This window comes from Tauraco erythrolophus, chromosome 8, assembly GCF_009769465.1.
Source record: "Tauraco erythrolophus isolate bTauEry1 chromosome 8, bTauEry1.pri, whole genome shotgun sequence".
NCBI classification, from domain to species: domain Eukaryota; kingdom Metazoa; phylum Chordata; class Aves; order Musophagiformes; family Musophagidae; genus Tauraco; species Tauraco erythrolophus.
The window spans coordinates 17274360-17291307 of NC_141472.1; the positions used below are offsets into that span (position 1 = coordinate 17274360).

At 41.3% G+C, this 16948-nt stretch overlaps 1 protein-coding gene across 2 annotated transcripts in view; it reads right to left on the reverse strand.

Moving 5' to 3' along the window:
* Positions 1–757: 757 nt before the first annotated feature.
* The window catches only part of ITPRID2 (ITPR interacting domain containing 2), a 42306-nt gene continuing 26115 nt past the window's right edge, over positions 758–16948 (reverse strand). For both annotated transcript variants that reach the window (XM_086615758.1, XM_086615759.1), the window contains exons 11-18: positions 15193–16419; positions 12678–12758; positions 12148–12275; positions 10952–11102; positions 9744–9809; positions 8613–9026; positions 2378–2502; positions 758–1975 (exon numbers count right to left, since the gene is read on the reverse strand). In XM_086615758.1, the coding sequence (XP_086471884.1) occupies positions 2392–2502; positions 8613–9026; positions 9744–9809; positions 10952–11102; positions 12148–12275; positions 12678–12758; positions 15193–16419 (2178 nt within the window). In that variant the 3' untranslated portion in view covers positions 758–1975; positions 2378–2391. The remainder of the gene's footprint in view (positions 1976–2377; positions 2503–8612; positions 9027–9743; positions 9810–10951; positions 11103–12147; positions 12276–12677; positions 12759–15192; positions 16420–16948) is intronic.

Sequence of the window (16948 nt, forward strand, 5' to 3'; positions counted from 1 at the left end):
GGCTGCTGCACCCACGGAGAACGCTGCTGGCAGCCGCTGCTCAACAGCCACCGGCTCCTGAACTGCTTTCCTCCATCACTCCATGAGAGCCACAGTTGTCACCTTTCTTGGAACACCACTTTGAGTAGTACATGGGCACAGGACAGGACCTACTTTAATGGTTGAGTGCGCTAATTAATCTGGTTGAGGGGCAACTGGAGCACCTGCTGCTGTGATTATTTGAGTAGATTTTGGGTTTGCGCTTTTGCAGGTGCTCGGGTCTTGCTGGCAACTCTCCGGTGGCATTCTGGAATGGAACTGTGTACTCATGTAAGCTGCAAAGGCAAGTGGAAACCTACTGCAGCTTAGCACCTCATACAGATCGCCATGCATAAGTGCTGTTAGAGTTTACGTTTCAACTTTTAAACACGTAGGATGAGGTTTTCAAGAAAGCTCTGGCTCTACTCACAAGGACAAATTCTGAGAAGAGGTCAAGACCAAACAAATTCTTGGAGTCCCAACAGAAGCCAACAACTTTAAGAGTTTGGTTTTAAGTGCCAACATTTCTCTCAAATTTGTATCTCACACTTCCTAGGCATGCAGGGTCCCCTGAACATCTGAAGGCTTCTGGAAACCCAAGCCCTGAGCTTTTCTGCTGTTCTCCGTTCTGCGTATTATTTGATCAAATCTATGCTACTCACTTCACTTAAGAGTAAACCATGCACAATGGAAAACACTGACAGAGATTATAGGCAAAATAAATATTTTATTGGTTTAATATACACTTTTTTAAAGAAATCAGCCCTTGTGTGTCTTCCTAACACAATTTAAAAACTTATAAACTTTTTCATATAATATTGTTATATTTGAAACTATTTTTGATTAAAGACCTTGACATAGTGTAGAGTTTTAGTAGATGGAAATGGCAAAGGAGTAAAGAGATCCCAAGCACAGCAAAACGGGATACTACATATCCACTAAATGTCTATTTGACCACATAAAACCTCCAATGACTTCCAATTTGCTCCACTGGAACAAACACATGTTAACTAGGCTAAATGAAAATACACTCAGTGAGGGATGGAGAAGGAAAAGTGAGTTCTTTTCCATTTTCTCCATAATACAAGCAAGGTCGTTAATCCATTCCAAGTTGCACATCCTAATTGCTTTCAGAAGATCAGTATTTTTCTTGCATTTTGGTTAATATGAAGCAGAAGAGAACTTCTCTTGGTATGACTGAGAACAGTCAACACAAAACCAAAAACCAGTGCTTAAAATAAGGCACTTTTCTATAAAGGGTTGGGCAAACAGTAAGGAAGCAAATAAAATTAGTTAAAAGTTGTGTTCTACACAAAGATAAGGCTTTCAGTGTCAGAACTTTAAGTAGTTTTAAGTAACCTCATGTCATTCTACCACTCTGCTAATAGTAACCGCCTCAAGAATTAACAGCAATTTTTACATCAGGATTGTTTCCTTCTTTTGAAGTGGCACTAAATAACAGCAGCGGAAACCATTATTGGTTGTTTCAAGCTCTTAAAGTGGATCAGTTATTGCACAATAAATACCTCATAGAGGTCAGTGTTTTGGGGGTTTTTTGTCGTTTTGTTTTTTTTTTTTTTTTTTTTAAAAAAAGCAAGGCTGAATGCATATGTGTTATTTATAAATTGGTTATGTCTGGAAATCTTCAAGTTTCATGATGCATCATTAAACAAAGAAATTAGCTACATAAAAATTTACAACAGGGACATACAAATAAATACAAAACCTTTCAGAGAGCCACAGTTTTGTTGATGCTTTAAGAAAAGTAATGAACTAGTTAAAGTGTCTAAGTCTTTATAGATGAACTCAAGGAAAGGTACACATCATAGAACCAAGCGTCGAATACAGTAGCCTATCTCAGCAGCTTTAACATCTCCTGAAGCAAAACCAACTTGACACTTTCACCAGTGCACGCCGCCCAAAGCAGAATCCCACAGCATTTCGGACTACATCCAACCTTACAGAAAACAAAAAGCAAGACGAATATCTAAATTAGATTTTCGGAAGTCTGCTTGTTATGCTTAAGTATGTACTTTGATAATATTTCTATCTAAGGCAGGCAAACCACAGAAAACCTGTCGCATGAGACATTCACATGTGATGTCATCACGGAGCACAATGAAACTAAAAATCAAGGACCACTGCATGAAAGCTGAGAATAGAATAGGTCAAACTATAAATCAGCTGATTTTCCAAATTTACCCAGGATCATCAGTATCCTCTGTATTTAATGAGCTTCCATTTCGATCACTTACATTTCAAGGGGAAAATACAAACAAAGCAAGGTTTAAGTTAACAGTGACATTTCATATGACAAAAAAAAAATAAAATCTGGTTGTGGCAGTTTGCCAAAGATTACCTGTAGTACCAGTTTCACGGCTGTGTGTCTTGTTTTGCAGTTGCAGATCTGCTTTGGGGTGATACAGCTGCTAACAATCCACTTACTATTTCTCGTCTGATTTCACCAACAATAGATTCCTTGATCTGAAAGGGATTAGCCCAGGTTTTAAGGTCAGTAAGTTATATAACCAATGGATAAAACTAAATGATATTGCAGATATGTTTGCCATTATTGACATATGAAAATTTACAATACCAGAAAGTCAACTTCAAAAAAAATGCAAAGGGGAAAAATGTAAGAGAGTTTCTCTTGGAAAAATAACTGTAAGTAATTTCGAAGTTCTTGCCAATCGCATAAATGCAAATCAAAGTAGTTTCTTTTTATCAGATGGTAAACATATATGCTTTACATTTAGGATTACTAGTTTTATGTTAAGCAAAAATACATTTCAACTATGCTAAAGTTATGAAAATGGCATTTTAGGATACACACATCAAAAGTGCCCCAAACGCACCACTTTTTGACATTAGTCATTATCTGTTGAAAAGGAAGGCAGGACCAATCTGCCCCTCAAATGGATTACACACTACTCCATGAACATGAGTCGCTGTTTTCATGCAAATCAAAAGGAGATGAATCCTAACTGCATACTTTCAGCAGCAAAGACAAACAGAGAACTTCAACAGTTGCTCACATCATCACTTGGCCCCGGGATATGATCTATGCCAGCAAAGACTATTTTTCACAGGATTGTGACAAAGCATTTACCCATTAAGTTTTACATAAAACAAACCCAGGAGTTACTGCTAGCAGACACCTGAGTGTGACTGAGGCTAGAACAAAGAAAGAACAGAGCATTGACGGCTACAGTAAAGGAAAAGGAGAAAAAGAGGCAAAACCCAGTTCTATAACAGCATATTATGCGGGAAAGAAGCAGGGCATGACAAAGAAAAATAATACAGGCTGCTCACAAGCACAAGAAATCCTTGGCACCAACTCATTTTTTGGATGGTCTTCACTTGGCGAAGCACTAATGAGTCAGATGCAGTGCCAGGGACAGGGGAGGACGATGATGGAGAGGGAGTGCAGGGGGTAAGAGCTGGAGCCCAGCTGCCGGGGTCACTCACAGAAGCACTCCTCAGCCCAGTTAAGCTATACACTTTTCTTTTTCTTATGAAAAGGGCAAATAGCTTCTTGGCACAAATAACTGATCTTAGACTAAAGAAATACTATTCATACTGCCATTTCAAAGTAGCTTTCAAGTGCCTGAGAAGCGGTAATGAAAGTGAGACTCAATGCCAGAAAAAAAGCCCAAATGTCTAATCTTGGTTTTGCCAGTAGCAAATCCCTTCATGTTCTGAAGCCCCACCAATACTACGGCAATAATATTTACTCAAACCCAGCCTTCCCTACGGCCTTGCCGTGTTTGTGTAGCCCTCTCATCATCTCAGTGATCGTCTTGCAATTATTCTTGTCAGTCTCCCCTTTTCATGGTGCGTCAAAAGGATTAAGCAACAACGTCAGAAGGGTGGCGGCAGCATTAGCACCAGGTTATTTACCCCTTGTTCGCACTGGCAAGCGATTCAGTCCCTAAACCATTAGTGGCAAAGCTCCTTGTTTCACTACTACAAGCAGAAATTCAGAGACTGTAATTTTATTGGGAAACAGGTTTCCAGTTGGGTTGTTCGCTAATTAACTGACAAAAGAAAAGCCAGGACCTGGCTTATCGACGGCTGCAAGTCCCAAAGATATCTATGCCGATGCACACACAGACATACAAAGCTTTAGGACTGCTGACATACAAAGCTTTAGGATCGCTGTCAATGCAGTCAGGGCTTTGGGATTTAGAAGCGCTGGCACAGGAAAACAGCAGCCCAGCTGTCTGGCAGGCCACCATCGTCAGAGAGCCCCGCGCTGCTCTCTCCGCTTTCCTTCTTCAGTACCACATGGGCTGGGTCTGCGAGTACACTGGAAAACAGTCATTCTGTGCCCTTCCCTCACTGGATAGACAAAAATAGACCTCGCTTTCCAAAGAAAACTGATAAAAGCTTCCCAAATTAGCAAGTAAATGGTCTAGCATGACAGACAGTCTTGTGGCAAGGCAGAGACTGGAAGGGAAGTGCCTCCTGTTCTATTCTCAGCTCTTCCAACAACTTCTGGCATGACCTTGGTGGATCACTTGAGCCCTCTGCCTCTCACCTTCCCGCCCAGAGGACAAGGCCACCCTCCGCTGCTTCTTTTCAGTGCCACTGCTTCCTCCCTCCTTTCCAGACTCATCGAGGTCATTTCTGCGTAGCGAGCGCAGCATCAATTTCCACAGTGACTCAGTCCCATGCGTGTGTCATGACAATTGCTAATGTTTGCCTTTTTCATTACAAACGATTTAGGGCAAGGTGCACCTTCCATTTACTCTGCAGAGAGCACAGTTTGCTGCCAAGGCTTCCTCCATACAAAAGACAAATGTGCTCAATGAATGATCCACCGGTATTTTTAGCAGCTGAATGAAAAATTGATCATCTAAAAGAGGAAAGAATCCACCGGTTTATGGTACATACACTACGTTGATACAACGCTAAAATTCAATATCGCGTTAATAACACAGATAGTCTTACTACAGGAAACCAGTGATCTTTCTCCCTATGAAAGAATAACCACTACTGTAATATTATGTTGCTGCTAAATAATGATCTGATTGAGAGTGAAATGTGCCACAGTGGCAATTCTGGAGACAGGTATTCTTCACCAACTGATGGAAAATGGGCAAGAGGCTTTCACGGTCCACATGCTCTTGAATGAGGTACGTTTTCTATAATTAAATTAATTATTTTCTACTCTATTTTCTTCTTCATGGCAGCAGCTGGTGAGTTTTCCATGCTCAAGACAGTGAGATGAGGAGCCCAACGCCTGCACAAGGGAAGCATGAACAACCAACAGACATATTGGATCGATGCTGAGCTAACATGGATTTGAATGGAAAACGGAAAAGGGAAAATTCTCTATCCAACCTTCTCTCTGTCCCATAAAGACCCATTAAAGCGTCTTAAAACAGATGTGGACAGGAAAATCATACATTTAAAGCATAACTTCATTAAATGTCACTTACAATGGAGAGCTGTTAGCAAAAACAAAACCCACATTTCTTTAAAGCAGAAAGCTTTTTAAACCATCACATCTTTTATACTGCAGAAGAGCAGAGTAAGAGGGCCTGGTGGCACTCCTAGCGACACTGGGACGTATGGGTCAAGCAATAAGTGCTTCATGTGATACTCCAGTGGAGGTCAGACTGTATTTTCATCAAGAGGGCTGTTTTAACATTTCACATCATTGAATGCTGTTCTGTGGGAGTTAGTCCATTAACAATAAAAGTTAACACCATGAGGTTTTTTTAATGCCAGCAAATAGTTACAGGTCAAAGCTCACATGCATTACAACCCACCCAGGCATATTCTGAAACACTGCCTGACTCTTCTTTCCCCAACATGAGGTCACGTGGCTACAGAGAATGGGAGGAATAAGCAAGGGTTTAACATTTGTGAGTGCATACATCAAGAATGCACCCTACCAGATTTCTTTCTTTTGACAACGAAACTGCAATTCCTTTGTTAACGACAGGGCTACTTAAGGAAGACGTATTTCAATTTATGCTCTGTTTTAGCTCTTATGAAATACAAAAGGTTTTCCTGATCCGTACTTAATAGCATATCCTGGCTCTGCAAAAACTACCAGGTGCTTCGAGCCAACACATCTTCATTCTGACCTGTGAAACTCCTCATGCTGAGAATCAGAGTCGATCCAAAACAGGCTGCCAATGAAGTTAAACCGAGAGACAATCTCTCTCTGTGCTCAAACATTTACAAAGTGAGTCAAGCTCGGTTATTTGCTGACTACTCATCTTTGAATAGTAGCCTCTCAGTTCAGCGTGAATTCTTTCAGCATTACAATGTCCTCGGTGCCACACAACCCAAAGAACAATCTCTGTGCAAAGAGTACACATCTTTATTTGCTATCAATTAATGAAGTTAAAGAGGAACTTTCACACAGGCAAACCTCAGAGAAAATATTGACCAAAACAACTCTGTACTTTGACTCCAGCTCCCTTTGTCTCTGCTGCTTTTACAGTACATTTGAATTCCAGCTCTCTCCCTCCTCTCTCAGCTTCTCCTTCAGAAACCCCCCACCACAACACCACTGCTCTGACACGCAGCTTTTTACAGAAGAGCTGGATACAAACAAAATATCCTGGCTTCACTTCAGAATCGGCAGCAAAGCGTAGGGTGTGATAAATATCTCATGTGCAGGTTTTCTCTGAGAATTAGGCAAGGAACTTCCAAAAGGCATGAAAGGAAAAACATGGACCAGAGGAGAGAGAATTTGGGATGTCTGGGAGTATTTTATGATGTCCCCAAAACAAGGCCTTTCCCAAGACTCCTTCCAACTTTACTCTAGCTACTTTAGAGAAGATGGAAGTAGGAGGGTGGTGTGTGGGGAAAGACATTAAAAAATTTAATGCTTGCCCCTCTGCCTCATTCATTCCTTTGTTTTCAAAGTAGAATCATAAAGTTGCAGCATCACAAGCTCCACTGTACAGATCAGTGATGGTCAGAAGGTATTCAGCTCCTAATACCTAAGTGCAGTAATGATGAGGTCATTGGTCTGGTAGTACCTCATCACAAGCTATCCTTGCTCAGGATAATGCCACTTTCTGTAACTCATTCCATCGACTCTAATGGGGCTACTGATGGGCTGAAGTACTATTTGGCATCATAAAGCTACTTATTGAAAGCTGGTCTCCATTCCACCTCATGCCAAGCTTCATCCTCTTTTAACACCAGTAGTGCACTGATGGTCAATGCTTGTGGCTATGCATTCTTTGCACTCTCAGCTCTGGTTATTTATGGAGTTACCCAAAGGTGAGCAAGGTAAATATCTTCACATGCTTCCAGTCATCATCTTCTATAAGAACACTCCTTAGTAATGCTCTACTGCTTCACAAATCTCACTGTGCAAGTGTAAAGTGCCTATGCATAGCAAAGCTCACAGTGAGTCAGCCAAGAAAACATCTCCACTCTGCAGAGGCAGACACAGCAGTCTTGTGGTCAGACGATGAGTAAAAGAATACTTTATGGTATCCAGTACACTCTGTCTCTTCCTGCACTGAGAGAAGAGGGGTGAAAGTGCGGCAAAAGATTCCTCTTGGATCACAGCTCCTGTTTCATCATGAGGTGAGTAGCCTGCCTCTTACTCATTTTAAAGACAAAGCTATGGCAAAGCTGGTTCCAGTTATTCACAGTCTCAAAGCAAGCAGACCTGCACGGTACCGCAGTGTACATTCCTGAGCATGACACTTCTACTGGCATCTCGAGTGGTTTATGACAGAGCCATAGGAAAGCTTCAAGGGATGAGCTAAAGGCTCAGGGTCCAGTGACCCTCAGCTAAAGGCTAAGTGGTCACTCTCCAGTGATGGAGAAGGAATAAAACCCACAGGTCTTGATCTCCATTTCTGTACTCACAGCAGAGTGCTCACTCCACTTTCTCACCGACACTGCTTTTGAGAACAAGCAGTTGCTTTTGCTTCCTATTCCCATTTATACCACTTGCCATAAGGTTTTCTGTCCTGCCACTGACGAAAAAAAACCCATGCAGTTTTATTTTTTAACCTGGCCAGCAGGAAAAGTAAGCTAGCAGCCTTCACTTTCACTGACTGCCAATAAAACTAGTCCAACAGCATCAGTTCAACATTAGTGTTAAAGTCTGAAATAACTTCTCATCTGACTTCAGCTTGCTTCACTTACACTCCTACAGTCCTTAGTGGTTTGGGGTAGAGGGACTGGGAAAGTATTTTTAACATTTACTACAGAGTTGTTTCAGAAACATATTTCATCAATCAAATTAACTCTAACCTGGCATTTTGGCAAGCAAACATGACAGAGAAATTTTCACACGGGAATCTGAAATACTGATGCTTAACCAAATAGCAGAAATGGCAAATTCTTTCTCACCCAGATTTACAGAAGCAAATAGCTACTAATTTGTGTATTAACCACTATCACTGAAAAAACATCTACTGCTTTGCACAAGAATACAACTGTGACTTGCACATCTAGTGAAAAGTTCTGAGCCTTTAGAAAGAGGGCAGTAACAGTACGAAGCGTTGGCTTGAGAGGGAAAAGAAAACCCCAGTTACAGACCGCTTGTCTTTAGGTTTCAGCAAACACTGTTCAAACTTCTTAGATCTCAGCCCCTCCCTCCTCACCTCCCGTATGACTTGCTGCAGCTCCTCCTGTTCCACACTTTTGTGGATTTCATCAACTGAAGGCACAAGAGGGACTTTTTCAAGTTTGTGCTCCACCTCTGGCTTGGAGTCCACAAGCTCCTCAGAGCTTTCCACCTGCTGTCCAGTGCCCGCTCTCACCGGCGGAGTTGGTGTTAAGGCAATGGAGGCTCGGTATAACTTCTTGCTTTGACCCTTAAACTTTGCTGTTAGTTCAGAGGATCCAGCACCAGCTTTTCTACCTGCATGACCGGAGCACACTGAAGAGGTATCAGAGTTTCCATGGGAGAATACGGACTCCGTACCCTCTGCTGGGAGAGTTTCCAGTCCAAGATCTCCCAGTCCTAAACCCAGTTCAGACTTCAGAAACGACTGCTCTCGAATAAGTTCAGAGACCTAAGGATTAAGAAAAGAAACAGTCCTGAACAAGCATATAAAAAAGCCACACACAGACATACAGACACAACTACGCTTTCTTGTTATTTATTCAATCACTTATTCATTTGCTCCACGTAACAAATACAGCTACAAAATAAATATATGCTTTGCCTTTATTATTGCAACAAAGAGGATCATAAAAAGGAATGTTGGCTTTTCTGAAAGCCAACATAAATATGAATTGTGGCAGTTCCCCAAGCCACTGACTTTTGCAATACGGATGCATCCTGCCAGAGCCATTGACAGAGGCACACGTAAAGGCTTGATTTTGTTTTTCTTTGCTAAAACAATTCAAGTTTGTTCTTTTCTTTCTGCAGTCTTTGAATTACTTGCTTTCAGTAGTTCAGGAGCTGACATGGGACTCCTAGCATAAAATGCACAGAAAAATAAGAAATAATTTTCCCTACAAAACTGACCACATAGTCATTGTATCAACTACATGCAAACAACATCTCACTTCTACATATTCATCTTAAAAACAAGCAAGGCTTCACAACTGCTTACATCTACAGTTAACTTTGCTTAAGGGAAAATGCAGCTGTTCCCAACAGAACTACTCAAGTGAGTAAAGTATTTCCAAGATTATGTGTCAAATGAATGTCCTGTGACCTTTTTAAGAAATCTCTTCCGGGTTCTTTTTCTTAGTAAAACATAAAGCACACAACAATTACTTACTGGTTCAATGACATTCAATGGGGAAGGGCATGATAGATTGTCAGCACTTCTGCTTCCATACATACCCTGAAAAATTAGGTCAAGTTAATGAGGATTTTTTTAGCACCGTCAGAAGCTAATATATAAACATGCTATGTCTCAGACAACTTTCTGTAAAAGCAGAAACTTGGAAACAGGAAGCAAAGCTCATCGGAGAAAGTTTATTTCAGTCTTCTTTAAAGCTGGCCCTCTTCTATAAAAAGACTTACAAATAAAAAGATATTTATATGGTTCGAAGAATGTAAGTTTGGCTTGGGATCACAGCAATACCATATTTTCCTGTTCTTGGGTTTCAATTTTTTTCCCATGACAAAATACCGAAGAGGAAGATGCGACCTGTGCTGCTTCTACAGAAGAAGAATGGCTAAGAAAAAGGAATGAAACCCAGGAAGAACATATGATACTTTTTGTCTGTGCTTCTTTTGTTTGGTTGAAGACAGAGTTGCAGCATAAAAAAAAAAAGAGGAATAGTCTTCTGCTGAGTGAGAAAGAAGAGAAAGCATATTGCCACACTACCAATAAACATATGCAAGCATCTTTTTTATCTCCCTCTTGTGCTTCTTGGGAGCGTCTGTGGGAGCAGAGCTTCTCCCACTGTTTGGTGGGGAGCCACACGTTCATCTGGAGGAGCTACAAAAGGCAATAGAGTCAAAAACTGAAGATGACAACTGGATTTTCCTGGTTTTTTGTTCCATGAATTGGTAGAGCTGGAGGGGAAGCACACTCCATTTCTTGGGAGAGAAACACTGTGCATTTCTCATTTCTCTGCCCTCGTTTCACAAGCAAAAGAATCAGTGTAGGGAAGCTCCAGAAAAACCATCCCCATTGCCACAGATTTCAGACATGAGCACTACCTTCCAAACCTGTGAGATTTCAGAGTCATGAAGAGGAAAAAGAAGCAAGCAATGACAGAAGAGGTCGGAAATCTCAGACCTAAAACCAAAGAAGATATGTACTGGTACATACTAACACCAAGAAAGTCCCTCTATTCACACACCTTTTCCCCAAGATGAAAAACTGACTGAAAACAATAAAATATGATCCCTGATAATACATACAGCATCGTCAGATTTCCCAGGTATCATCCCATCGTAAGAGCTGTAACAGTTACAAATAATTAACATTACACTGAGAAAACACATAATGTTGTTGCCAAAAGTAATACTTACTACATGTGTCTGAGGTCTGTAAGGTGAAGACATGTGCAGATTTCTCAGCTGGTCTTCCAAAGCAAGTAGACGTTCCTCTAACTGCATCTCTAACTCCTGTAGCTCCATGCGGACAGACTTTCTCAAGCTCTGTAGCTGATCAGCTTCATATCTATGCCAAGTCCAACACAAAAAGAACACGGGCATTCACTGCACTCAGCTGTGCACCGCAAAGGGGGAACGGAGCAGGACAGTCCCATGAGGAAAGGACTCCATGTAAAGGAATTCAAAGTGGGATACAGATAATTCCTCTTTCATGGAAAAATTAGCTGAACTCCTAGATAGAACAAAAGTCTTTCCCCATTTATAGAAAATTTGTATCATTTCATGGAGAAAACTAAACAACGTGGTGTATCACAGAACATTCTCCAAAAATTTTAGCTTTAAATGTTTCAATATAAACAAGCACAGAAGAAATCGGCATATATACATATATCTAATCAAATCCAATTTTAAACCAGTAACAACAAAAATCACAGAGCGATGCAGTAATTGCATATTACTTCTCCTGCATGGTTCTAGATTCCCAAGCAGTCGCAGCTATAATGCCATTGTCTAAGAAGGCCAACTGATTCCAAACATGTTTACTTTTAAAGTGATTAGTCAAGAGCTGATTCAACTAAAGTAAATACATGAGCTGTTTTGAAAACTGTTCCAGATCAGCCGCTGCTGCAACTCATAATGAGCACAAACACGCAGAGCCAGAACATGTCATCTGTAGCCTACTGAGTGGCCACTGTAAATTGGAAAAGCACCTGAATGCTACAATCTTCATTTTTTTGTTTACATCTATGAAGATGAGGGGGGAGGGAAATCAAAGCTGAAAATCTTCAAGATTTTTTTCCCCGAATATCCTACGTTCAAGTACTCTATGGTAAAAATCCTTAAAATCAACAGCTGTAAAATCACTTTGAAGAAAGTATGAAAAAAAACCCACCATTAACTAATGAGAAAGAAAGATTAGAGAAATGAAGAGGAAAAAACTCTAGAATGAAGAAGCGTAAAGAAGAGAGTAAACAAGTTTTTGGCAAAAACTCAGCTCCAACCCCATTCAAATTGAAACTAATAGATTTTTTGCTCTGGTTTCAAGGGCAGTGATACAGATCCTGAAATATTTCCAGAGTGTTTTCTCTCTTTTTTTAAAAAGATCATTTTACCTTTCCTCTTCTGTCATGTGCTGATAAACTGTTGTCTGTTGACGTAACATAGTCAATTCCAAATCCATCATTTGGGTTCTGAATAAGTTTAGATTTCGCCTTACCACTTGTAGCTCCTGGAAAGTATTCTAAAAGAAAAGAAAGAAAAAAAAAAAAGATGATAATGCATCACATGGAAAAATTGAACTAAAATAAGTCTGGATCCTAGAACCACATTTGCCTAGATGCACCCTTTGAGTCAACAGAACCTCAGCAACTTCAATATACTACAGAGGCTGCATGTTGTGAACTCGCAATAATTCAAGAAAACAACAATTTTCAAATGTATCATCCAAGCAAACACATGAAAGTGTTTTTCCACGTATTTACATTAATTCCTTTTTAACGCTATTTGCAAGATGGAGTCATCTGTTATCTCTTAAGGGCAAAGATAGGGAACTGCCCAAAGTTAGCACAATCTGTGGCACATTTAGGATGTTTCTTTGTATTTTATTTCGACTAAGAACCACTGTGTGAACAGGGTCACTTACTTCATAGAGAGGTAGAATGGATGATCTCTGAGTAGTGTAACCGGTGGCTGCTGAAAGATCCTGACCCCTCATCACCGGATACTAGGGAAGAAACAAACAATTTGATACGGGAATGTCAGAAATCTCCTTTACGAACTCATCTTCTGAAACGCACAGACGCTCTGACAGCAGCCACTGTTAAAACACAACCTTGCTGGCGTTGTGAGCTCTGCTATCTACGCAAACACAGTAAGAGGAAAAACGAAACTTTACAAAACGTCAGTGCCAGCTCTTAACTGGAACATGTGCACCAAACCTCTGTAACGCAAATGTGCCGCAGGTGAAAAACCAAATTAATGCCATCTGACACAGCAAGTAGGAATAAAAGCTAAGTTTTTAGCCACCAGGTATTTTATGCCTGAAAACTCAGTAGTCTCAATTGTCTTAGCTAATGATAAAAAGAACAACTTGGAAAACAGAACTAAGCAAATTAAAGTGTCCCATTTTCAATTCATTATTAAAGTCATACTTGTTGTAGGGTTTTGCTCAGTTCTTAGTTTGTTTTTTTTATTATTATTTTGTTCTTTAATCTCACTACATTCTCTACATCTGAAGACCTCTGTGTGCTAATGATCTCCCATGAAAACAAGAGCATTGAAGAATTTCTATTTGCATGTTGCATCAACACACGGAGCAACCAGATAAAATTCAGGGGCTGTTACACGTAGAGACACGGAACAACAAAGAACAGTCGAAACAGCAAAAACATTCACCTTTTCAAATGTGAAAAAGACAGCTTATCCAATATAAGTTTGAAAGAATTTGAAGGACTATTGAGACATCATGGAAAATTTGAAGCACGTCCATTCATCCAGAGGAGTTTTGTCTAAACACGACCACATTGAGGGGAGGGGTTTTCTTCCTCTCCCAGTTTTCTCTGGAAGGATAAGCAGGAACTTATCTACTCCCCTTTATTCCTTCCTAAAACCAGAATCACATATTTGAAACATCTCAACTTTTTCTTTAGCAGCTGAGTATGCTGTGTGCCAAACTTGATCTTGGCAGTAGGAAAAAGCAGCACCAGGGAACTGTGTATTGTAATCAAGACATTTTCCTACAAACCTCTGTAATGAGAAGGACCAAGCTCCCAAAACGGAACTAGTCTACATAAACTATGTTGGAAGTAGAACAAGTGGCCTAGGAGGTATTATTATCCCCTTCGATACTAATCTTGGGTTTTTAATTGAATCATCTTGAACATGAGTTCTGGATGTAATACAGAGACTTCTTCTTCAGCAGGTTTAGTTAGCAGGGCATAAGTGATAAAAGTGCTGTAGCACACTGTAACCTCACCCATATCAACACTGCAATTCGTTTCCCAAGAGGAAATTTTACAAAGAAGGTTAAATTCTGCAAATGCTTACTCCCAGGCACGCCGTCCACAGCCTTGAGCACTGTCTGACTTAAAACACAGCTGATGGCAGCTTTCCACTGCAGAGTTGTGTCACAGTAGCCAAGCTTGCTTTGAGAAGCAAGGCCAGCTGAGATAACCAAAGTCAGGCGGGACTAGCCTCTTTCTTTTGACAAGTAGCAAAATAAAACGAAACAGGGGTCTAAAAAAGCTCCCTGCAGCCTACCACCTGCTATATGGTGCAGGCAGGCGCGTGTTTGCTCTTGGATAAAACCCACAGAAACTGTTGAAGCTCTACAACTGAATAATGTTCATGTGTTCATATAAAAACAAGGAGAGTCAGCTCTGCCCGCGTAGGCTCCTAAGTTGGATCACCACCTAAGAGAACAGCAGTGCAGGCACAGCAGAGGAGGGACAGCTCGCAACCAGGTGGGAAAGAGCAGAAGGTATGGCAGAAACTGGTAAAAAAAGCACACTTTCATTTTAAAGTATTTCTTCTCCAAGAGATGAGACGGACAAAATTTCACATACTGGGACAAAACTGGTTCTCAATAAAAGACAGACGACTTGAAGGTCATGTTGACTAGCTCCAGAGCTGAACATGCAAAAGGTTGGTATGAAACAGCACAGAAATGTATGTGGGACAGACATCATCACTGACATCATTAGTGAAGCCATGGGACTTGCAATGAAAAAAATAAATTTCTATCAGTTGAATGGGAAGTATGTCAAAGAAAACAGAGAGGTTAAAGGACTGTCAATATGCATTTTCAAATCTAAAGCGAATGACTATCACTGTAAAATAATAACTGAAAAAGAGAACAACTGTTCCTCCCCCCCACCCAAGAACATCCATAAAAGGAAACAAAAAAAAAAAAGCAAAAAAAACAATTTGGGACATCTGCAACAAGAAAAAATAAAACACAAAAATAGCAGAGCACTGAGATGATCATTTGCCACTTTAAACAGAAGCTCCTAAACCAGTCGGGAATCAAACTTGCACAAAATGTCGTTTTTTCCTGATCTGCGGCACTATGCAAATGAATATTGAGATTAATGTTTTTGTTTTGTAAGGATAAAACAAGAAGCCCCTTTGCCCAAGGTAAAAATTTGGCTTCCTCTTACCTGCGAGAGGTTCTGCAGAGAGTTTCTGATGTCATGTAGCACCCTGCGCAGCTGCATCTCCACAGTGGAGGGCGGGTTGATGGCATGAGGTCGATGAAGAAATCCAGCGTGCCTTGGAGAGAAGGGACAGCTGAAGGGGGAAAGGAAGGCACTGAAGGAAGAGCCGGAGATGCTTGGGACGCTGTGAGTGCTCAGCGTCCTCACGTGCTCACAGAAAGGTCTGTCCTGCCACTCGGCAGGGAGGGAGTGGAGGGAGCACGTCGACTGAGACATGTGTGCCGGTGTGTGCAGCGGGCAGCTCTGTGTCCTGGTGGGACTGGGCTCCTCGGACAGCCTGTTGGGCTCAGTCTGGGGCACTTCTTTTTTGGAGGATGAAGGTGCAATGAACAGCGTGGATTTGCACACCGGCTGGCTGGAAGCTGCGTCACCCTCACTGTTGTCATGTTCAGACACCACTTTCTCGTCTTCCTCCACACGCCTGTACTTGTAGGTGAAAGAAGGAGGACTGCAGAGAGTCTCTTTTCCTGGAGTTAACTGGACGTTCACAGAGGACACCACTTTCACAGGATTCAGTAATGCAGTTGGAAGAGACTGAGACCGCCTTAGAGGATAGCCCGATTCAGCAAACCAGAGTTTCTGCTTCCTCAGGAGATCTTTTGACTTAAGCAGAGTGCGTCCAGCCCTGGAATCAGATGTGCTGACGATTCTCATCTCGGCTCTTTGCAAGGCGACGTGAACCCTGTCCACAGACGATGAGGAACCACCACCTTCCAGAGATCGCATCGACTTGAGGATATGGTGCGTGTGATACTGAGGAAACTCAAACACACTGCCTTCCTCCAGCAGATCCAATTCTTTTTGCTCACTGGAAACGTCTTCCTCTTTAGAGCTGACCTCTCCTTGGACTGTCTCTGATATATGAGATGACTTGCTTTCTCCTCCTTGATTTTGTTCCACTTCATAGCCAGTAATTTTTCTATCTTCACTCCTTCTGTTCTCAGAAGGTGCCCCTACTTTTCGTCTCTCTACTTGAGAGATAATATCCTCTTCGTCATCATCCTCATCATCATCATCCTCATCATCATCTTCTTCCTCCTCCTCAAACTTACTGAAACAGGACAGCTCCTTAGCTATCGGTGTCCTCTGTTCCTCACTATGCGACGTCACGGTTGTCTCACTGTCACAGCTGTCAGCACTGCTTCCCATGCCCTGCAAAGACTCCTGAACCTAGGGAAGACATGAGCCAGCGAAGGAGTGAACATACTGGAAACTCAACTACTGCCTTCTCAGGAGTCAGGCTAAGGGTCCAAGTCCATATTCATTGGGCATTGTGGTGGGGAGCAGAAAAAGCAATGCAGTTAGTGTGCAAGAAAAAGTGAAGGAGAACAAAGAAACCATCATATCAGATAGTTTAGACGCATATTGAAGTATGGCAACAAAAGGAAATGTTTAAAAAAAAAAAAATAAGAGCAAACTATTTTATTTGACAATAAAGTCTTTATTGCCAGGAGAACAGAAGTGGCAGCAGAGTAAAAGCATAAAAAGAGTAAAACGCTCGTATTTTAGGTAACAATGACAAAGGGACAGCAGGGTGGAGGTACATGGCATCTCCCGTATATAAAGGTTCACAGTCAGCACTGAAACGAAGAGTAGTATTAGGGAATGCATACAGAGAAGGGAGAAGAACTGCAGACCGCAGTGAAGCTAGTGTCACAGGACAACTCTAAGAATGAGAAAGCCAGTCTGCCTACACACT